This window comes from Rhinoderma darwinii, chromosome 2 (assembly GCF_050947455.1).
Source record: "Rhinoderma darwinii isolate aRhiDar2 chromosome 2, aRhiDar2.hap1, whole genome shotgun sequence".
Lineage (NCBI taxonomy): Eukaryota > Metazoa > Chordata > Amphibia > Anura > Rhinodermatidae > Rhinoderma > Rhinoderma darwinii.
Window position 1 is genome coordinate 120310149 of NC_134688.1, and position 23924 is coordinate 120334072.

General features: G+C 41.8%; 1 protein-coding gene across 2 annotated transcripts in view; it reads right to left on the reverse strand.

Annotated features, from left to right (window-relative positions):
- Positions 1 to 13138: 13138 nt before the first annotated feature.
- ACVR1B (activin A receptor type 1B) overlaps positions 13139 to 23924 on the reverse strand; it is a 49878-nt gene continuing 39092 nt past the window's right edge. For both annotated transcript variants that reach the window (XM_075852237.1, XM_075852236.1), the window contains 2 exons: positions 19271 to 19401; positions 13139 to 17603 (listed from right to left, as the gene is read on the reverse strand). In XM_075852237.1, the coding sequence (XP_075708352.1) occupies positions 17478 to 17603; positions 19271 to 19401 (257 nt within the window). In that variant the 3' untranslated portion in view covers positions 13139 to 17477. The remainder of the gene's footprint in view (positions 17604 to 19270; positions 19402 to 23924) is intronic.

Consider the following 23924-nt stretch of genomic DNA (forward strand, 5'->3'; position numbering starts at 1 on the left):
TTGCCAAACAACATGTAAAGAAGCCGCCCAGTTCTGGAACAGCATTCTTTGGACAGATGAAACTAATATCAACCTGTACCAGAATGATGGGAGGAAGAAAGTATGGCGAAGGCTTGGGACAGCTTGTGATCCAAAGCACACCACATCCTCTGTAAAACATGGTGGAGGCAGTGTGATGGCATGGGCATGCATGGCTGCCAAAGGCACTGGGTCACTAGTGTTTATTGATGATGTAACTGAAGACAGAAGCAGCCGGATGAATTCTGAAATGTTCAGGGATTTACTTTCTGCTCAGATTCAACCAAATGCAGCAAGGTTGGTTGGACGTCGCTTCACAGTACGGATGGACAATGACCCAAAACATACTGCGAAAGCAACACAGGAGTTTTTTAAGGCAAGGAAGTGGAATATTCTGCAATGGCCAAGTCAATCACCAGATCTCAACCCGATCGAGCTGCATTTCACTTGCTTAAGACAAAACTTAAGGCAGAAAGACCCACAAACAAGAAACAACTGAAGACGGCTGCAGTAAAGGTCGGGCAAACCATCACAAAGGAGGAAACCCAGCGTTTGGTGATGTCCTTTGGGTTCCAGACTTCAGGCAGTCATTGCCTGCAAAAGATTCTCTACAAAGTATTTAGAAAAAAAAGGCTGTGTAGAAAAATGGTTGCAATTCCTAAGGCCCTGTTCACACTGATTTTTTGACGCGGAAACCACGCCAAAAAACGGTCGAAATATTGATTTCAATGGAAGGCGGAGGCGTTTTTTATTGATTTCAATGGAAGGCGGAGGCGTTTTTTTACTGCGAGCGGAAAAAGAAGCGTCATGCCCTATCTTCGGGCGTTTACACCTCGGACCTCCCATTGACATCAATGGGAGGCAGAGAAAGCGTATTTCGCTGCGTTTTTTGCCTGTAGCACTCAATGGGTGCAAGCAAAAAACGCTGCGAAAATCGCGGCAAACAGCATGCAGGCGGGTCAAAATCTGCCTCAAAATCCCAAACTGAATTTTGAAGCAGAATTTTCCTCCTGCAAAAAACTCTGTGTGAACAGGGCCTTGACGTTTCACAGGATATTTCTGTTCAACCCCTTGAATTAAACCGGAAAGTCTACACTTCAATTGCATCTCCGCTGTTTCATTTCAAATCCAATGTGGTGGCATGTAGAGCCCAAATCATGAAGATTGTGTCACTGTCCAAATAATTCTAGACCTAACTGTATGTTCACAAAACCGCTTAAATAGCGTTCTTATTGTTTTACCAATACAAAAAAATTTCCAAGGGCAAAAAATAACAAATAATACAGTATAATGAGGCCGACAGGTGATACGCTGCGAGACGTCGTGCTGTATAGCTCCCACTCTCACCGATATGCATGTACTTACAATAAGTAATGCCTACTGGGGCAGCGTCCCTCCTCGTCCCTAAATCTCCCCCTAACTAACTCATTTCGGACATTTTTGCATATACTAAATGAGACTATTGGGGGTTGGGAGGCAATTTCTATCAGATCCTTGTCCAATTCAATGATGTGCCAATGTTTCCTTATTGAACACCTAATGAGACCTGCAGAAGGACTATATTGGAAGGAAAACACAAACCGCGTGTTCTTAGACCTACTGTGATGACTGAATATCAAATTTTTTTCCTGATTAATCACTTTAGCAAAGGACTGGGACAATAATTTTTCACCATAAGGGTATGTTCACACGTAGTCAACCAAAACGTCTGAAAATCCAGAGCTGTTTTCAAGGGAAAACAGACCCTGCTTTTCAGACGTTTTTTACCAACTCGCATTTTTACCAACTCATTTTTTTACCAACTCGTTTTTGGAGCTGTTTTCATTGGAGTCTATGAGAAAACAGCTCCAAAAACGTCTGAAAGAAGTGTCCTGCACTTCTTTTGACGAGGCTGTATTTTTACGAGTCGTCGTTTGACAGCTGTCAAACGACGACGCGTAAATAACAGGTCGTCTGCACAGTACGTCGGCAAACCCATTCAAATGAATGGGCAGATGTTTGCCGACGTATTGTAGCCATATTTTCAGACGTAAAACGAGGCATAATACGCCTCGTATACGTCTGAAATTTGGCCGTGTGAACATACCCTAACCCCTTGCTCTTAACCTATCCATAAGTTCCGTTGACTGTTCCAAAAACGTATCGTTATTGCTATCAATTCTCTTTAGCCTTAAAAATTGGCCATAGTGACCTCTTAACATGTGGTGGATGAAAACTGTTATAATGTAAGAGTGCATTAGTCACTGTCGGTTTGCTAAAACCACTAGTATGTAATCCCCTTTCATCAGCCTTTATTTTTACATCAAGGAATTCCACATACACTCCTCCAACATTAGCTACGAATTCCATATTGAGTTGGTTACTATTAATATAGTGGACAAATTCCTCAAACTGTCTCTCAGTACCTGACCACACTATTAAACGGTCATCGATAAATCTAATCCAGTATTTAATATACTGTACAAAAGGCTTTTTGACGTATGTATATATATTTCTCTCTTGCTAATTTGTTTTTGGCAATATAGGAGATGTCGGTGTTACTGGTGTCCCCGTAGCTGTCCTTATTTTCTGTGCAAACCATTGATCCGCAAATCGAAAGGCAATATGGGCAAGCACAAAATCCAAAGCTTCACAAATATAGTTTACACATACTTCACTTTTACCAGTCCTTCCCCGGAATAATTTAATGGCTAGAATACCATCATTGTGGCGAATCCTGGTATAAAAAAGGCTTACCACATCTATGGCGGCCAGGCTATATCCAGTCTGCCAATCAAACCATGCCAGATACTGTAATAGTGATTTAGTATCTAATAGATAAGATGGAACACTTGAGTAAAGGGTGAAGGTACCAATCTAAGTAGCATGATAGAGCCCCTTCCTGCCACAATTGGCCTACCTGGAGGATTAGTGTGGGTCTTATGCATTTAAGGCAGAAAGTACCGATATGGTTGGGCCGGCTTTTCCAGTAACAAACATTCAGATAATAGTTTGGATAAAACATTCCATTCAATACATTTCCTAAGAGCGGAATGTCATTTCTGAATATACATACTAGTTGGATCTCTACCCATTGCAACATAGGTTTCGTCATTCAATAGTTGGTGCATTAATTCCTCGACATAATATTTACGATCCATGATCACGCTTCCCTCCCTTGTCAGCAGGTTTAATTATCAGCTGATTGTTCCGATTTAACCACCGAGGGGCAACTTTTTCCTTATCAGTTAAATTATTCTGAACACAAGAATATATCAAAGCCTTGACATCTTGTGTAACTGCCCTGGAAAAATTATATACTGAACTGCCCGGTGACAAGGGAGTGAACAAAGACGATCCGATACCACCCCTAAAGGTCTATCCTCCAACTCTACATTGTCACCAAGTGTAAAACCCAAAAGGACAATGTAGGCCGGATTATCACCTTGTAAAACCTCTGTAGATTCGATTAAAGTTTTCAAGCATAAACCTGTATGTAAATTTAGATTATTTAGTGATTTTCTTAAGTCAATGGTAAACTTTCCATCATCAAATCTTTTTGAAATTCAGGCCTTTGGCGAAGAGGGAAAAACAGACAATTCCACATTGGATAAATTAATGATATTACTGTTCTGCCCTAGGAGCAGGTATCCCTACTTGTGCCATGAAACTGGTTTCCTTTTTGTACCCCCCCCCCCCCAACCTAAAGGTTGATAGCGATTTCTTTTTTCCACGCCCTCTGCACGTAGAATGCCTAAAGGAGTGGATTGGGATGTGACGATACTGTCCCCAGTAGCACTATCACTTGGTGTCTTCTTTCCATAGTCCTCTGACAGACTAGAATCAGACCATGAGTCAATGGTTCAATAATCAGGTTGTGGTTTCCCCTGTCTCTACGCCCCCGCCTCCAATTTTGTCCTTGTGTGGGACGTAGACGCAATTGGGTCTTCCAGGTGAAAATTCGATCCATATCAAAGTCTATTAAATCCCTCAAAAATGTGTCCCTTTTACATTCTTTAATTTAATTTCGTATAGGAATCAATCGCTTTTCAACTTTTCTTTAAAATGCCACAAATTAGGATTCTGTAAGGCTTCGTTCACATATGCGCCAGGGTCCCGTTCCGTCAGAACGGGACCCTGACTGACACAAACATGGTAGACTACGCTATTGATTCCGGCAAAACGACGGAACCCTTGCACAATTGAGACAAACGGAAACCATTGGGGCCGGATCCGTCACCATTGAAATCAATGGTGATGGAAACATTTGGTTTCCATTTGTGTCAGTCACTGGCGCCTATGTGAACGAAGCCTTAGGTGTGTAATCATGAGGTTTCATCCAATTCATTGTATTCCTGTTTGGAATGTTCCAATACAATGTGATCTACCCAAAGCTGGTTCATGTCTCTGAAGAAGACTAATAAAACATGTAAAAAAAAAAAGTTTTATAAAGTTTTTATTTAAGTATATGTATATATATTTATTGGTTTTTTTAAAGTTCAAAAAAATACCTTTGTTTTTTTCCTGTAAAGTAATGCTAAAAAAAAATAAATAGAAAAAAAACAAAATTTGTATTGCCACGTCTGTAAAAATCCAAACTATTACAATATAAAATTATTTAACCTGCACGTTGAACACTGTAAAAAAATAAATCATTAACCACCAGAACTGCACTGCATGTTACGCCCAGTGGCGTAGCTATAGGGGTCGCAGCGGTCGCAGTTGCGACCGGGCCCCTAAGCCTGAGGGGCCCACGGGCCCCCCTCGCCACACTTAGGCCGGATTTACACGAGCGTGTGCGTTTTGCGCGCGCAAAAAACGCTGCGTTTTGCGCGCGCAAAAGGCATTTGACAGCTCCGTGTGTCATCCGTGTATGATGCGCGGCTGCGTGATTTTCACGCAGCCGCCATCATAGAGATGAGGTAGTCGACGCCCGTCACTGTCCAAGGTGCTGAAAGAGCTAACTGATCGGCAGTAACTCTTTCAGCACCCTCGACAGTGAATGCCGATCACAATCTACACCAACCTGTGAATAAAAAAAGACTTTCAAACTTACCATGAACTGCCTGCTTCCTCCAGTCCGGTCTCCCGGCCGTTGCCTTGGTGACGCGTCCCTCTCTTGTCATCCGGCCCCACCTCCCAGGATGACGCGGCAGGCCATGAGACCGCTGCAGCCTGTGATTGGCTGCAGCCTGTGCTTGGCCTGTGATTGGCTGCAGCTGTCACTTGGCCTGAATTGTCATCCCGGGAGGTCGGACTGGAGGAAGGAGCCAGGACTTATCGGTAAGTCAGAACTTCTGTTTTTTTTTACACGTATATGTATATTGTGATCGAAAGTCACTGTCCATGGTGCTGAAACAGTTTAAGTCTTTGAGCACCGTGGGCAGTGACTGTCTCCTGACGTCGCGTACCCGAACATTTTTTGCCGGGTTCGGTCAAAACGAGTTCGGCCGAACCCGGTGAAGTTCGGTGCGCTCATCTCGAATTTGACACTCCGTTTGGATGTTTGTAACCAGAAAAGCACGTGGTGCTTTTCTGTTTACATTCATCCTTTTGACAGCTCTTGCGTGATTTTCGCGCATGCAACGCAGGACCGTCCGTGTGGCATGCGTTGTTTTCACGCACCCATTGAAGTCAATGGGTGTGTGTTGCGTGAAAAACGCAAGAATATAGAACATGTCGTGAGTTTTACGCAACGCACTCACGCAGCGCAAAATTCACGCATCGTCTAAACAGCCCCATAGACTATTATAGGTGCGTACGACACGCGTGAAAAGCACGCGCGTATAATACGCTCGTGTAAATGAGGCCTTAGAGTGACCGTACTTCTTAGATAAAATTGATTTTTACACAGCGCAGGTGCAGCAGCGTGTGTACTCCCCCTCCCTTCTTGTGCTCTGAGGCACTGGATTGGAGGAGACAGGGGAGGAGGAGTCTAGATACACACACTGCCGCACGCTGTGTAAGGAGAAGCTCCTGTCTCATCGCAGCTCGTTTCCCCCACATCAATGTGAGTTCTGGACATGCGTTACTCATACAGTTACATGGTCTTTCTTTAGTGTTTTTTCCTATACTGTTTGATCTTTGCTGTCTCTCTCTGTTCTTTCTATCCTGCAAATAGAGGACAGAACGGGAGGATTCAGCAGTGAGAGCAGCGCAGACAGGACACTGATAAGAGGTTACTGAGGGTCATAATTCATTACAGGACAGCTCAGCCTCCAGTAATCGGGAAGACACTGATAAGGGGGCTAGAGGTTACTGTGGGTCATGAATGATTGCACATTACTGGAGGTCTGGAGCTGTGCTGTAATGTGAAACACACAGCTCTGCTATGCCAGTGTCCATTGGAAACTATAGAAAATAAAGAGGCTGCTCCTAAAGAGTTATAAAGTTGTTTTTTTTTGCCAGAATCATAAATTATCACCTATCCTTAGGATAAGTGATCATTTTGTTTTCGCTGGGACCCCCACCAATCATGAGAACTGGGGTTCCAAACCCCCCATTCCTCCTCACTGTAAGCAGGACATTGAATGGAGCAGCGGTGGTGCATGCACTCTACTTGCTCCATTCAAAGTCTATAGGAATGACAGAAACAACCGAGTACAGCGCTCGGCTGTTTACGTCATTGTCATAGACCGTGAATGGTGCGGCGGGCGTATGCTCAACAGCTGCTCCATTCAAGCTCCTCTTTACTGCAGGGGTGCAGTGAGAAGGATCGGAGGGTTTGGGACCCCAGGTCTCTCAATCGCCTCCAGCAATAAGAGAATGATCAAATATACTGTGGATAGGTAATAATTTATGATTCTGGGAAAACCATTTTAAATATGTTGCAATTAATAAAATTATCAACTGCCCAGGTGGAATTTATCCTGTGTAGGAGGACATAGGGGGCAGCAAAAAAAAGTTGGTATTATGGCTGTATAAGGCACAAAGGAGGGTATTACTGTGGGGCACAAAAAAGGCATTATGATTTTGTGGTGGGACACTATTACTTTGTAGGGAACAAAAGGGGGCACAAATGGGGCCACTATTAAGGTGGAGGGGGCACTAAGAGGGCTATTGGGGCGAGCAGCATAATTTGTAGTTTGTGTGAAGAGACAAGTTGTGGCTGGAAGAAGTCTTGCCGGTCTGGCCTGGATAGAGTAGAAAAGGGAAATCGGGATACAACTGTAGTGTATTAATTTTTCACTGTGTAGAGCTGGTATATGACCTTTATTTGGTGACTTCATTATTTAGGTATACTATCATACATAGAACTGCACCGCTTTAAGCCTGCCGTGTTATAAAAGTTGTTTTATTCGTCTCTGATGTATATATGTATATATTTTTGTTTTGAGGGGTTACTTTAGAGACCCAGTAATGCAGCTGAAAGTTAGAGAGAAAATGCGTAGGGGGGCCCAAACTGAAATTTTGCACCTGGGCCCATGAGCCTTTAGCTACGCCCCTGGTTACGCCGGATACATTTTTTGAGTCTGAGGATTGCACAAGTAAAAAATCTTAATACATAAATATAGCAGTCCAGTCTTTGTTTTTTTTTGTTATCTAAAAACACATGCTACATTGCTAACTTGGATAAACTGGGCTAGACTTTGGGAACTTACCATCTGTTTAAAATTTTGTGTCAAGTAAATCGAACCTATAAAACCCCCACAAAACTTTGACCAGTAATCAATAATACGTCACAGACATGAATGCACACAAATCGACTATTGTCAAGAACCATATGTTAGCTGAGAAAAGGAGTCTCACCCATGTTATAGAACAAAGTCATCTTTTTTCTTGAAAGTTTTTCCCGTCTTGAAGACATTTTATAAAAACACAGGAATAATGTGTGTTGCGCTGCTAAACTTTGGCAGTTAAGGTCTTGACACAGAATATTTGTTGATTGGGTGGCAAACATTCAGAGAGAATATTGAGCCTCCTGGTAATGAGCAAGCAAAACCCTGTTATTTGCATACTAGCGGCTTAAGGTATATTCAGACACCGCGGTTGAGGGGGGGTTAAAACTGCATTTAAAAATAAAAAACACATTTTTTACTGCAACTGCAAAAAAAACTCACCCAGTCACTGTAAAAATTCCGTTTTAACTGTAACCACCTTAAAGAGGCTCTGTCACCAGATTTTCAAACCCTATCTCGTATTGCAGCAGATCGGCGCTGCAATGTAGATAACAGTAAAGTTTTTTTTTTTTCAAAAACGAGCATTTTTGGCCAAGTTATGACCATTTTTATATTTATGCAAATGAGCCTCTTAAGTACAACTGGGCGTGTATAAAGTTATGTACAAATGGGCGTGTATTGTGTACGTACATCTGGGTGTGTTTACTTGTTTTACTAGCTGGGCGTTGTGAATGGAAGTGTATGATGCTGACGAATCAGCATCATCCACTTCTATTCACAACGCCCAGCTTCTGGCAGTGCACAGACACACAGCGTGTCCTCGCGAGATCACGCTGTGACGTCACTCACTTCCTCCCACAGGAACTTCATCGCGTCGGATGAGCGAGGACACGCTGTGTGTCTGAACTGCCAGAAGCTGGGTGGTAACGAAGAGAAGTGGATGATGCTGATTCGTCAGCATCATACACTTCTATTCACGACGCCCAGCTAGTAAAACAAGTAAAAACGCCCAAATGTTACACACACAATAACACGCCCACTTGGACATAACTTTAAACACGCCCAGTTGTACTTAAGAAAGGCTCATTTGCATAAATATAAAAATGGTCATAACTTGGCCAAAAATGCTCGTTTTTGAAAAAAACTAAACGTTACCGTTATCTACATTGCAGCGCCGATCTGCTGCAATAGGGGTTTGAAAATCTGGTGACAGAGCCTCTTTAACATCTGAAAATACGGTTACGACTGATTTATTCACTTCGTACCGGCCTTCACAACACCTTTAAAAACACAAACAAAAAATAATAAAAAAATTATATATATATCTAACAATTAACATCTGTGTTAGAGGCCTCCGTCGCAAATCCAGCCGAGATTACCAGACACAATAGCGCAGTATACTGTGCTATTGTCTCCGGTAAAATCACGGACACCCCGACGAAAAGCTGACTGAACCCATTAAAGTCAATGGGTTCCGTTGGCCACCGGTGGTGTCCGTTGTGCAATGGAACCATTGCTTCTGTTATTCGCTTTCATTTCAATGGGATTTTTAACGGATCTGTTTTTACCCTAAGGGCTCATTCAGATGAGCGTGTATCACATCCGTGTGACAGCCTTTAAAACGGCAGTCACACCGACTCCTGTATTTCAATGGGGCCGTTCACACGACCATTGTTTCAACGGAGCCTGTGAAGGGTCATGTCCTATTCTACTGCGTGTCACGCATCCCTCCATAGACTCTAGTCTATGGGGGATCCGTGACAACACGTTCAGCACGGGTGCACCTCGGACGTGAAAAACTTTAGTTTTTCACATCCGTGGTTGCAGACGCTCGACTGAATGAGCCCTTAGGCTAAGTTCACACTACCGTTGTCTCTCGTTTAGGTTTCTTCCGTCAGAGGAAGAAATTACCAAAAATCCAAACGGAAAGCATCGCTTCCGTTTGAATTACCATTGATATCAAAAGGGAATTCTTTTGTTTCAGTTGGATTCCGTTTGCTAGGTTTCAGTTTCTTTCACGGAAGCAAGTGTGCTGCAGACTGCACTTTTGCTTCCGTGAAAAAAACCAGAAACCTAGCAAACTGAGGCAAACTAAATCCAACTGACAGAAAAGAATGACCATTGAAATCAATGGTAACTCAAACGGAAGCGATGCAGTTTGGATTTACGGTCATTTCTTCCTCTGACGGAAGAGACCTAAACGGGAGATAACGGTAGTGTGAACTTAGCCTTATTCGGATCTAAAAACGGATCAGAGTAACGGATTATACAACGCAAGTGTGAACTTAGCCTTAGGCCGGATTCACACGAGCGTGTTCAGTCCGTGATATATGGTCCACAGGTCGGCCGCATATACCGGACTGAGCACACTGCAGGGAGCTGGGCTCCTAGCATCATCGTTATCTATGACGCTAGGAGTCCCTGCCTCTCCGCGGAACTACTGTCCCGTACTGAAAACATGTTTTCAGTACGTGACAGTTTTCCCGCAGCGACTCCTAGCGTCATAGATAATGATGACGATAAGAGCCGTGCTCCCTGCAGTGTGCTCAGTCCGGGAAATGCGGCCCGCATATCACGGACTGAACAAGCTCGTGTGAATCCAGCCTTAATGTATTTTTCATGTCAGTTTATCAGTTTGTGGCGCAAACAGTCTCGCTCGGGTCATTGAAGGACACAGACCATGACACGTACAAAAGCAGCCCCCGGTGGAGGGAACAGTAACCAGAAAACAAAAAGTCGCCTACTCTACTGCAAAACCTTAAGACTGAAAAAACGCATGCGAGGATGCAAAGGTGTGCACCCTGTAAAACGTAGTAAAAGTGTGGCGAGAAGACCAGATGGCTGCCTTACACACCTATAGAACAGTGGCCTAAGAGGTCCCCACAGTTCTGGTATAATATGCTGACACACAGAGCGAAGGAACCTCACCTTTAACGCGATACGCCAATAGCCAACCTAATTAAACGAGCAATGGTAGCCTTGAAAGCCATCAGTCCCTTACGTGAGCCATCGTCCAGGTAGGGAATGGCAGATTCCACTGGACTAGAGAAGAGCCATGACTGAGGAAAACACCTTCATGAATACACGAGGAACAGTCACTAAGCTGAAGGGAGGAGCCACACACTGATAATGGTGGGACTGAACTGCAAATCTGAGGAAAGACTGATGGGCCAGACAAATTAGGATGTCGAGATAAGCATTCATATGGCGTGGAATAGGGACCGGTGAAGCGAAGAAAAGGACAGAAAACAAGATCGGGTCTATTCGGAGGTAAGTGTAAGCTTTTACTGATCGACAAATGATTTCATCCAAACATGGACCAAATACAGGGAACCAGCGAGCGGGCGCTTGGAAGCCGGATCGCCTGCCCAAGTCTTGAGCTAAAGAGCGCATCGGATTGACACTGAGAGCCATTGAGCACACTAGGAGTTTACCTGCATCTAGAGAAGTTTTACCCACATACACAAGTTGGTGAGCTAGGTCCACCAACTCGTACTGGAGGGTCCCGAAAAAGGATGCCTTGGCGAAGGGCTCATTCTGTAGCCACATTACTGACCCAGTGCCGAGCCCCCATTCCAGATTAGTGAAGTCAGAGAACGCAGCGACCGACTTGGTGGGAGGCAGGGCCGCGGATAACAGTCTCAAGGCTAGGCAGATTGACCGCATTGAAATTTGGTGTTGAACTGAATGTGGCTAGACACCAATGAATGAGATGACTCTCCTCTGGGTTCGGACATCTCAAACAGTAGCTGATTACACGTCTAGTAAAAGAGGGTGATCTGTGCCATGCAAAATTACTTCACCTGGATGAAAGGGTAATGTGGTTTTAGGAGGCCCTCAGCAACTGCTGCTGCTGCAATATACAACTGAACTCAGAAGTTAAGAAGGCGTGTAGCCTGGTCCTACCAGAAAGTTGAGTGGAGAGGTGAAGTAATGTGGAGCCAGGCTGTAAAGGAGTGCACCACAACCACTTCAATTTAAAACGTGTTTAAACTAATTGAATCATGTTATTCATACACATTACTGAATACTTGGTATCGGATATGGTTATGCTTAAATTAATTGAAGCCGATTGCCCCCTTATTACCATCATTTGTGATGTCTGTCAAGAATTGGTCCATATCTTTTCCACTTCTGGTTTACTATGTATTTTTAATCATTTGAATAACAAAACATGGCATTTAAAGCACGATTGGAAGTGCTGTTTTTAAACTAGGTAATATATGTGAAATTTGGGTAAAAATAAATTTACTTCCAATATGTGGCTTTTAGGGGGTTCAATACCCTCAAATGTGAGAATGCTCTACCCAACTAGCCCAGATTGAAATACTTACAAACTATGTCGAAAACTTAATGGGATCTTGGAATGTATTGTCGAAAAGAATATTCAGTAAATGCCCCCTATATCTGTAGATAAACAAAAGTTAATACAAAAATAGAACACACACAAATAACATGAATAAAACAAATTTTTAATGTACAGCAGAAATTGGACAGCTTTTTATATTAACAAAAGATTTTCTATCATACAATGTATGTACATTTGCATACTGAGGAGGTAAAGTGTCTAAGTGGTTCTTTTACAGTCCTTTCCAATACAATGAAAACCTGGATGAAAAGACAAGTACCAGATTCATATCTTCAAAAAGCCAATCCTCCGGAGCCAGTTTGGCAGAAACATTCTGCATCTGACTACAATTCATCACACAGTTTCCTGGCTCTGGAAGGATTGCTTGAAGTACCAATAACTTGCCATTGCATTTTATGATTGATACCGGTCAGATAGACCAAAAGGGAACATGACTAAAGAAACAGGTTTAAAACCTTCAAAACATAAAAATGATGATAAAAGGCTATTTGCACCATTTAAAATCAGAATGAACTTCAGATATGATAAATATTATTTCGAAACATATGGCTACCAGAACTACATGACGAGAAGTTTTCAGGGTTTGGGAAGAATGTTTTACATATGGTGCATATACATTCAAAGTAACAAGCCTCAAGTTTATGATGTTTATCAAAGTGCAGCCTTTTGTTCCTACACAGAGATTAATAGCCATAAGAAAACATATGGAAGACTGCTGAAGTCCCAAAAGAAATAATAAATTGTATCTTTGTAAAATTATAAAAGCTTTGAAGGTCAAATCTGTAAAAATAATATGTACCATTAAGGGCCTTGTTCACATCAGCGTTTGGTTTCCGTTGATGGGTTCTGTCAGAGCTTGCCGTCGGAGGAACCCATCAATGAAAAGGCAAGCTGTAACCATAGCTTCCGTTTGCAATACCATTGATTTCAATGGTACCGCTTCCGTTGCTAATGGTTTCAGTTTGTCTCCATGCCGTAAGGTTTCCTTTTTTTGACGGAATCAATAGCGCAGTCGACTGCGCTATTGATTCCATCAAAACAACGTAACCGTTATTGGACGGAGACAAACAGAAATCATTAGCAACGGAAGCGGTACCATTGAAATCAATGGTATTGCAAACGGAAGCTATGGTTACAGCTTGCCTTTTCATTGATGGGTTCCTCCGACGGCAAGCTCTGACAGAACCCATCAACGGAAACCAAACGTTGATGTGAACACACCCTAAGGAAATGTATCCATTCTGTAGGCCATATTCACATGAACTCGTAACTACATTAATGTCACAAGCCACAAAGGGATTTCTCATGTGACAGGTCCAATCACTTTTCATGTTCCCTTTCACAACATTTGTAGAACCTTTTTCTGATTTTCTAAACAAGCTGTTTCTTCAACACTTTGAGGACCATCCCGAACATTTTTCATGTTAACCATTAGCTGAACAAAACGTGTAGTTAAAGGGAGTTACCCATTTTGCTTTGTTCACCCAGAAACCGCTCCACTCTTGTCCATGGGCCGTCGGAATACGGCTGAGCTGCTGTATCAAACAGCCAATGGACGAGTTTTTTTTCCTAATTTTCTAATCTCAGACAACCCATTTAAAAAGGCGTTTTCTCATGAATAAAATTTATTGCATATGGATTTGATATCCCATAAATATCTGATTTTTGGGGTATCAACCGCTGGAACACCACAGATTCTAAAAAACAAGGGTGCCTGGTACCCCATTGGCAGTGCCAGCTTAGTCACTCTCCATAGTCTATGGGAGATATGGAAACCGCAAAGGATGCTGAAATTTATACGCTGTAAATGTTATTTGTGGGAAAAACCCCTTTAAAACCTGTCCATCACATATTTTTCTTACTTCCAATACTTTCTATTACATACATCTCAAGATAAAAAGATTCCACAAAAGTGTTGCATCTGGACCGCAGGATCAAACATAAAATTCAGAGTAGACGCAACTGTTTCTGCAAAAGGGAAAGCTCGAATCCCCCCCTTTTGTAGCAGCATGTCTAAGCGGATAATGCAAATCATGGGAAGTTTTGCTGTCCCTGTTTATGTACCTATATCTTCTGATTACTGTAAAACATTTTGGACATCCTGAGAAATGATTAGAAATCATGCTACAATTCAACTTAAAAAAAGGTGTAATTCTGCCCCCACTAAATTATGTGCTTATGGCCTAAAACTACCAATCAGCCGAAAAGCTGGAAAATAGTCACCATATGTACATAGGAAAAAATAAAAAAAAATAAAACCAGAGACCGGCCATTAACCCACCATATGTTGCTTTAGTGAATCCTTTAATTTAAAAAAAATACAAAAAAAAATACAAAAACACAGCAGTTAGAGATGATTTCATGTTAATATTTAAGAAAAAAATTACCATACCTCCCAAAAATTAATGTAGTGGTTACACAAGTTAATGCATTTTGTGACCAAATAAGAGCCCGATGCACATGAGATGATGTACAACAGATGAACAAGGCACAAATCCATGGGACAAAAATATAATAAAAATAAAAACGTTAAATACCCGGAATAGTGCCCAGGAAGAGAAGTGCCTTTTTTACTTATCATTGTGAGGTGTTTTTCAACAGAGTTGAAATATACTCCCTCAAAACATGGTTAGATGAATACATTGTGCGGGTGATTTACGTTCCTTTATAGGCACTAATGAAGGTGACCAAGCAATGGAAGAAATGTCATAATTGTGGCCATTACCCATCATTAGATAAAACGGCCTTTTAAAATTTATATATAGAATCCACTGAGTTTACACAAAATAAATATATTTAGCAGAAATCTGTCTATGGCCTGAGACACGGCTTATTTGCAATGGGGTGGTTACAACTCTTAACCAGGAGGGTTGGCACGGAAAGTTGGCCCAGCTAAGACAAACATAAGCAGTCTTGGTTATATATCTAAGACCTCCACTCCAGGAAGATTCAAATATAGGATTTATTCAATCATCCATATCCAAAATCTGCATAACCCAAGTAAAGACATGTTGACTGAAATGCCAAGATGATGCCATTACTGGATGACCTGGCACAATTCTTCTGTCATAATGGGTGTGCATCACTAGCCTGCATAAACTTTGGTTGGCATTTACAAGACGTGCGACTCTACTGCACTAGTGACACACAACAGTTTTATGAAAGTTTTGCAAACTCCTGATCTTTTATTACATCTCCTATAGAATACCTATAAGAAAATGTATCCACTGCAAATTAATAGGGAATATTCAATAAAATACAAGGAGGTACAGCCGGGTGCAACTACTCTACTACGAGCTTTAAATCTAGGATACCAGCACTTCGGATCCGTTTGGTTCACAATATATATTTGTGTACATTCGACTAGTTAATATTTGGGCATGTCGAAAGAAAATGCCAAACCTTCCCCTGCGCCACAAAGCAAATGGGATCGGATACCACAATTGCTTCCACAGCAACTCTAGCCATTCGTTTGACCAATATAGACTTCGGAAGATGATGTTGCATATAGGTGTGTAAATGTTTTACCAAGGGATTGCACAGCAGACTTCGAATGACTAATGTTTATACAAATACAACAACCCAAGTGACAGAGCGACATCCCATCCCCAGAACACTAATCTTTACATACACCCCATTAATGCACAAGCCAGCTTCACATTAATATGTTAGTAAGCTGTATGAGACTGAGAAGCACCTTGGACAAGAAAAACTGGGAGTTTATTAACAGTTCTGCACAGAAAGCAGAAAAAAAAAATATATATATATTTATAGAACTTTGGACAAGTCACTAAAACCCCTGAAGGATACACACAGGAAAATGGTGTACACCTGAAGAAACAGACAATGACGACATGGCATTATAAAAATGTGACATGTAACCACGAGGACCAATCCAGCGTCTAGAAGAAAAATTCCATGTACGAGTACAAATAGTTCCAGTGTAAATATAGCTTGGCGCATTTGGTTTTTTTTTGTTATGATCTCTATACAAACAATAGACTGAGAGGTAATATTGATATTTATGTATGTGTGTGTGTGTGTGTGTGTATATATTTATAGATAGAGATATTCTGAATTTTTTTGTGGTTTCTCTTTTTTACAAAGAATTAAAATACTTAATAAAAAAAGTTAAAATCCCTACTCTCCCCTCCCAAAAAAATCTTAACGCAATAATAATTAAAAGGAAAAAAACAAAACAAACACTCCAGTTAAAAGTTATGGCTTCAGAGTTATTGTACTGTAGATGCTGAACCGAAAAATTCTCCCATTCAACTAAGATCCTGTATTAAAATGTAATGTGTCAATCCACTTCAAACCCTGCTTCCAACCTCCTCCGGAGGCCTGGGTGACCAGAACAGTCTCTCTCAAGTTGCCGATCAACCTCAATATACCAAGCACTCTTTCCATGTCAGTTCCCCCAGAAGGCAGGCTGGAAAGGATCGACATCTTCCCATGTCAGTCTATTTAATGAGCACAAACATCTAAAATCCCTGCTGTTGGCAAATGCTTGACACCTGAGATTCATTTACAAAGGACGATGGATTTTTGCAGGTTGTCCTCCTCACTTCACACCCGCTCGGAGAGCACAAGCTGAGGGTCTTTTATTGTAATATTTCTATTGCCAATAGATTTCACCAGCATGAATCTCCTCTTCCTGGAAACACGGACGTTAGTGTTATGTTCAAACAAGCTAAGAGTTTGGGTTTTGTTTTTACAAAAATAAAAAATTAAATTAAATTAAGGTGACAAGTGGTCCTGTATGCAAACTTTACATGAAGTGTCACTCATAGTGATCTACATACCGACACCTCGGAGAAGTGGAGCTTTATATTAGCGCATGCAGACAAGCTCACATGTATACGTGTGCACCTACAAAACACAGGTCAAAAAATTTGCTACACACACCCCTGCACATGCATGGACGCGGGTCTATGTGGACAGTGTCGTTTGCTTTCAAGCTCCATTGTCATTGTACAGAGCCTGAACACAATCCTTTAAACGGGAGTCTCCTTATTCGAGTTTAGGGTAAATCCAAGAGAAACCTTAGCTTGCTCACTAGGACCTGAACCAGTAGATGAGCATGGCCGGGTTTACTGAGTGATACCCTGAACCACTTTAAGCAAGTTACATAAAGTGGATTTTACCCTACACAGATAGAAAGGAGGTGCCACCATGGGCATTTCATTTGAGAGAAAAATAAAAATGTCAGGCAATGCGGCAATCACCTGAATCGAATTCCATATCTTCATGCTAAGAAAAAGAAAAAAAAAGAAGAAAAAAATAGAAAAAGAAAAAAAAAAAAAGGTTTCTGTTTCAGACCCAAACATATAATTAAAGTGTGCTGTTCTCTTCCATTTTGGCCTAAATGCCCCATTGTTCAACTGGCAGTTGTCTGGGAAGAAACGTTGAGGTAGGCCTCATACTTCGGTACTACATCATGGCAGCTTGTATGAATTTTCCGCATTTTGTCAGGAGAATTGGTAGAGGCTTCAGAGCTTCACATCCTCCTGTATACTGAGCTGTGACAGCGTCTTCTTGATGCGCAGAGCTGTCAAACGCGCTGCCCCATTTGTGTACCAGCACTCTCTCATCATTTTACCCATCACCCGCAGAGCCTGGAGAGAGAGAAGAAAAAAAAAAAAGAAAGATTAAAACAGTTTTTGGGAATCTTCTATAAAATTAAAATATTGGCTTCATTACTTCAGGTACTTTTCAACTTGCTGGTTACATTGAGGCATACACTTATAGCGAATTGCTTTTAACTTTGTAAAGCTTCACACTCCAATATGTTTCACAAAATGCGACTTTTCATTAATACTTCTAAATGTTAAATGGATTTCACCACAAAAGTATTTTATGACATGTCATTAAAGAATGATCAATGGGTGTTCAGACATGGGGACCTCCGCTGATACCAAGAATGGGACAACTTTAGCCCTAGCGCCAGTCCTCATGTCATTACAAAAGCAAATGACTAATATACAATTATATTAGAGCAACAAAATGGCAAAGTGTTGGCACATGCCACAACCTCCCTGCTCCCCCAATTATTCTGCAATTGCTTATTGTTAAAACATTAAACACAATGTATACCGCAGGCTTTAACATGATTACAAGGGGAGGATACACCTCTCTTTCTAGGTATAAACGTTCACTTGTAATGTTAATCTGCTGTGAAGGCTTCATTGACTTATTCAATGACATGGTCCTCCATCTGTCCCACCTTGGTATTACTTGTGAATAAATCTTGCAACTTGAGAGGCAGAATTCTACCTTTTTCTATGCAGCAAGATCATGGTCAGCGATAAATGAATTAGACTATTGAAACTAGGCATGTCACGATACCAGAATTTGGACTTCGATACCGATACTTTGTGTAGTATTGTGATTTCCATACCAAAACGATACTTTTGCCAACAATAATAAAAAAAAAGAAGTTCTTCCGTTTTCGGATGTGAGGCACGTGGTGTGATGAATTTTGAATCTTCACGTGCCTCACATTAATAGTGATTAACCCCATCATGTTCCTCAGTCATAATGGACAACATTGGGTTAATGTGTGAGGTACATGATGGGGTTAATTACTATTAATGTGAGGCACATGGAGATTCAAAATTCATAATACCTCGTGTCGCACATTAATAAGTGAAAGAAAGCAGAAATGTCAGCACTTGTCAGCTATTTTATTAAAGGGTACCTGACTTTCACCCAAAATGAAAATGAGCTCATAATCTACTAGTGGTTATGTAACCTGTGCAATACTGTTGGTTTTTATCACTCCATGTTGTATTTGACATTGTCCCCAGCACCAGAATAATTTGCGCCGCTACATGCATGCGGGAGGGTGTGTCGAAAGGCAGGGAAGCTTGCCCGTAGGGTTCTAAATTGACTTTCGTTCTCTTACTAATAGTAATGCATAGCACATTATCACTGTCCGAACTCAAACGGTCTGGTCCGAAACCCCTCAAGCATTGACAGAGAGCCGGACCATACAGTTACAATACACTACAGTACACAAAGCGCTCATCACCATCACAGTAGTCAGTGTGTAATACACGTCCGTTTCCTGTGCTCCGTCCTAGCTCGTCTCTAACTGGAGACGGAGAGAACCGGACGACGGGGCGCGGACTGCAAATAGCTCAGAGACACCCCGTGACTGTTCAGAGCGATTTTTCACAAGGAAAACAGATTGGGTAATAAGAATATATATTACACTTTTGATGGTGGTAACTGTCGAAAAAAATTACCACAAGTTATTTAAAAGGACAGCGGCCACATTTACCTCATAACTTTGCCACCAGTTGGGTATGTTAGGCCGTAATTTCTGATCACATACAACTTTTCGCATTTCTTCAATAGAAGGATCTGATGGTACAAGATCATAATATGGAAGCTGATATTCCTCATGGAAGCCTGAAAATAAAATTCAGTTTTTCAGTTCCAAAATTAATAATAAACGCAAGATGACAGACCACCGTAACAGTATAAAAGTAAAGTAACTCCATTAAGCCTAAGTATACAAAAGAGCATTAAAACGGTTCATATCCATTCCAGATGTCATGAGGACTGAAGCATGGTGAAATGGAATAGAAGAATATAGTATAAAATTAGGATTTCTCAGGGCACTATGTATGGCTGTAATGTTATTACTGTAAATAGCATCTGTCATATTATTACACATGAAATAAATGCATTTATAATAATGGTAGAAACGCTGGCCTCACCTACGGGGGCCAATGATCCTCAATCACTGTCATATTGATTAAATTAACACTAGATTCAGTGAAACAACGGATTTTGCAAGTGTGTGTGATCTACATGCAAAATATGTGGCCCTATCGCTAAGAGGGACTACGTGGCCACATTCAGACGTTTGACCATAATCATACATACAAATGTTCAAAGCTGTCCGTCAATGAGATAACTCTGTACCATATATTGAATTTACATATTAGGAGAGCAGTTTTTGATTATAGAAGTCTCCTATATATTGTTTATTCATATAGTCCATAAAGGAATAAGTCTACTTCAAATCACCTAAATCCCTAAACATTAGGAAACTAAACATTAAACTCACACACTCATATATACCGAATAGCAAAATGAGTACAACAGGAAGCCATAGCTCATTTTAACACTCCGCAAGCTTCTGCCCACTGCTCCACAGCAGTCTGCATTCTGCGCCATTATCAAAACTTGCTCACAGTTCTAAGTATATATACAGTACACTGTTCAGCAACAACATTAAAACCAATGAGGTGTGAAGTGAATAACATTAATTATCTCGTTAAAATGGCGCCTGACAAGTGTAGGAAACAATTGAACAGTCCGATCTTGAATGTGGGGTTTTAGAATCAGAAAACATGGGAAAGTGTAAGGATTTGAGCGACGGGCTAACGGCCAAATTGTGATGACTAGACAATATGGCTGGTCTTGTGGGATGTTCCTGGTGTGCAGTAGTTAGAACCTACCAAAAGCGGCAGAAGGAAGGACAGCCAGTGAACCGGTGACAGGGTTATAGGCGCGCAAAGCCGATTGATGCGCATGGGGAGCAAAGGCTAGCACGTCTGGTCCGAACACAAAGAAGAGTTAATGTAACAAATATTGCTAAAAAAATAAATTAAAAAAATAACTAATGCTGGCTATGATAGAGAGGTGTTCGAAGACTGTCGTAGCCTGCTGCGTTTGGGGCTGCGTAGCCACAGACCGGTCCAGATGCCCATGTTGACCCATGTCGTCCACCACCAAAAGTGCCTACAATGGGCTTGTGAGCATCAGAACTGGGCCATAGAGCAATGGAAGAAGGAGGCCTGGTTTGATGTATCAGGTTTTCTTTTACATTTTGAGGATGGCTGGGTGCTTGTGCGTCGCTTACCTGGGGAAATAGATGCAACTAAGATCCACTATGGGAAAAAGAAGGCAGGCTGGCGGAGGCAGTGTGATGCTCTGGAAAACGTTCTGCTCGCAAACCATGGGCACTGGTACTCGTATGAATGTTACTGTGACACGTACCACCTGAAATGTTTACTACCTAAACATTATTACAGACTAAGCACAACCCTTCATGGCAAGTGTTCCCTAATGGCAGTCGCCTCTTTCAGCAGGTATAACGCGCCCTGCGACAATTGTTCAGGAATGGGTTGAGGAACATGATAAAGCGTTAAAGGTTACACATTGCACAGATGTCAATACGATTGAGCAGCTGTGAGATGTGCTAGAAAAATATGTCCGATTCCATAGAAACCCCACCTTGCAAAATACAGGCCTAAAAGGATCTGCGGGCTAACGCCATGGGGTCAGATACCACAGACACCTTCAGAGGTCTTGTGGAGTCCATGCCTCCATGGGTCAGAGCGGTTTCGGTGGCGCGAGGGGGACCTACACAATATTAGGCAGGTGGTTTTAATGTTATGGCTGAACGGTGTATACTTTAGAGGTAGGTTCGGAATGCACAAGATCAGAGTAGGTGCTCGAATAGGGTCCCAACCCAATCGTATATTGGAAGAAGTATTTCGGCACACAGACGTCAAAATCAAGTTTCTTGAAATTTTTATTATTACGATAGATGCCAAGGGTTTGGTGCGTGCAACGTAACGTTTCGGTCAAACGACCTTCGTCGGGCACTACAGGTATACAGAACATATATATTATTGTCATATATAGGTATTATTAGCATCATATCCATGTGTGAAAAAATAAATAAATAAAAATGAAATCAAAACGAGACATAAATAAGGACAAATTAAATCTTTACATAACTCAAAGCAGAATTGTGGTATAAAGAACCGCAAAAATAATAGTCATCATCAACCAGGAACTGTGAGTGGACGACATTCTCATCCCAGGCACAATGGTGTATTCAGGTATGTAGTTACTTCGTAGGAATCTCATAGCAACAGAGTGATCGGTTCACAGTTTAAACTCAAAAGAACAAATCTGACAATCAGTCATTAAGGAAAAGGAGAAAAAGCTAAGTAAACATAGCACATCTTAATCCTCATGTTAGATAAACTCATTTGTTTCCAAACATCAGATAAATGACATCAGACTATTCACATGTGACATCTATCAGCATATATCAACTACGATGGTTCAATGCAGTCTGGCATACTATCAAAAGCAAAGTCCTAGTGTAATGTAGGATTGTGGTGCACATACCCGATTACCCTGGTTGCTGGAGTTTCCAGAAGGATGGCGCTGCTTGTAATGGCGGATTTCCGCTCGTTTTGGCGCTAAACGACAGGAGAAATACTCCTGGTTTAAAGGCATGGTGTTGCCCTAAAAACATGTGTTTTTTTTTAAAAATTAAACATTTAGTGTGTGGGTGATTAAACATTGTTCAAATTTTTTTTTTTTTTTTGCACGAGTCCAGGAAATATTATAAATTATTTCTAATTTATAATACTACCCATTTTTGGTCACTAGATGGAGCTGTTCCCAATGTTGCAGCATTGGGTTAAAAGCCCTCGCTCTAGTGAGCTCTCAGCATCCCCCCCTCCTTTATCCTGGCTAGTGCCGGGATAAACGAGGGGTTTGAAAGGTTTAACCTCCTACACTGTGTGTCGCCATTTTTTGAGGTAACCCACAGTGTAGTAGGTTTACATACAGTAGTAAACACACACAAACACTAACATACATTGAAATGTCTTACCTGCTCCTGCCGCCGCGGCTCCCTCCGGCCCGTCCGCTCCCTTTGCTGCCGCTGTTCCATGTGCACAAGTCCGGAAGCCGCGACCGGAAGTAGTAATATTACAGTCCGGCCGCGACTTCCGGTCCACAGGAAAATGGCGCCGGACGGCGCCAATTTCGAATAGGACTGTGTGGGAGCGGCGCATGCGCAGTTCCCACACAGACGCCGTACACGGACGTGAATGGGACGGGAGCCGTTCACAGTCCCTATGGGACTGTGGCTGCCGTACTCCATGTCTGTGTGTGTCGTTAATCGACACACACAGAAATGGAACAAAAAATGGCAGCCCCCATAGGGAAGAAAAAGTGTAAAAATAAGAAACCGTAAAACACAAACACACAAATGAATATAAACGTTTTTATTACAGCACTAACATCTTTAACATATAAAAAAATTATTTGCCATGACACTGTTCCTTTAAATATCCCTGCTTAGGGGCGGGCTCTGGGCGTGTATTGTGCGCGTCATACATTGCTGTCATGCTCTGGGTGTGCCGGATATTATCAGGACGCTCATGTCCTCCTCTGTCTCTGTCCTGTGTAGGGGCGGGCAGGGGGCGTGGTCAGCTTGTACAGAGCATCTCTGGTGTTGCTGGGATGCTCATGTCCCTTGTCTAACACTGCCCTGTATGGGGGCGGGCAGGGGGCGTGGTCAGCTTGTACAGAGCGTCTCTGTTGTTGCTGGGATGCTCATGTCCCTTGTCTAACACTGCCCTGTATGGGGGCGGGCAGGGGGCGTGGTCAGCTCACACAGAGCATCTCAATGCGTGAGGAGATGTTCTGTTACTAGCCTGCCTACACCCTATCTTGGGGCTGGCAGTGAGTATAGGTAGCGTGCACAATCCTGTATTAGGATATGTAATGGGCTGTTTATTGTGTGGTTACACCGTCATGGTCTGGGCATTAACAATAAGCAGGAGGACGTTTGTGTCATCCTCAGTCCATGTCACAAAAGGAAAGCTACATGTAGAGGTGATTTGTATAGGCATAAATCAATGTAAAGGCTTAACCAGGAGCCAATGAACGATATAGGTAGATCACTTATGATTCTAATCATGAGCCTAGTTTGTTTATAGTTATAAATAAATAAATGCATAGATGTAAATACATTCATGTGACCTAGGGGAACATAAATACGACTAAGCGTGAGGATAAACATAAGAGTAGGAATAGGAAGGAACTCAAGCGTGTTGTTTATATTGGAAGGTCTTATATGTGTAGGAAGGCACATAGCCAGATGTCTGATG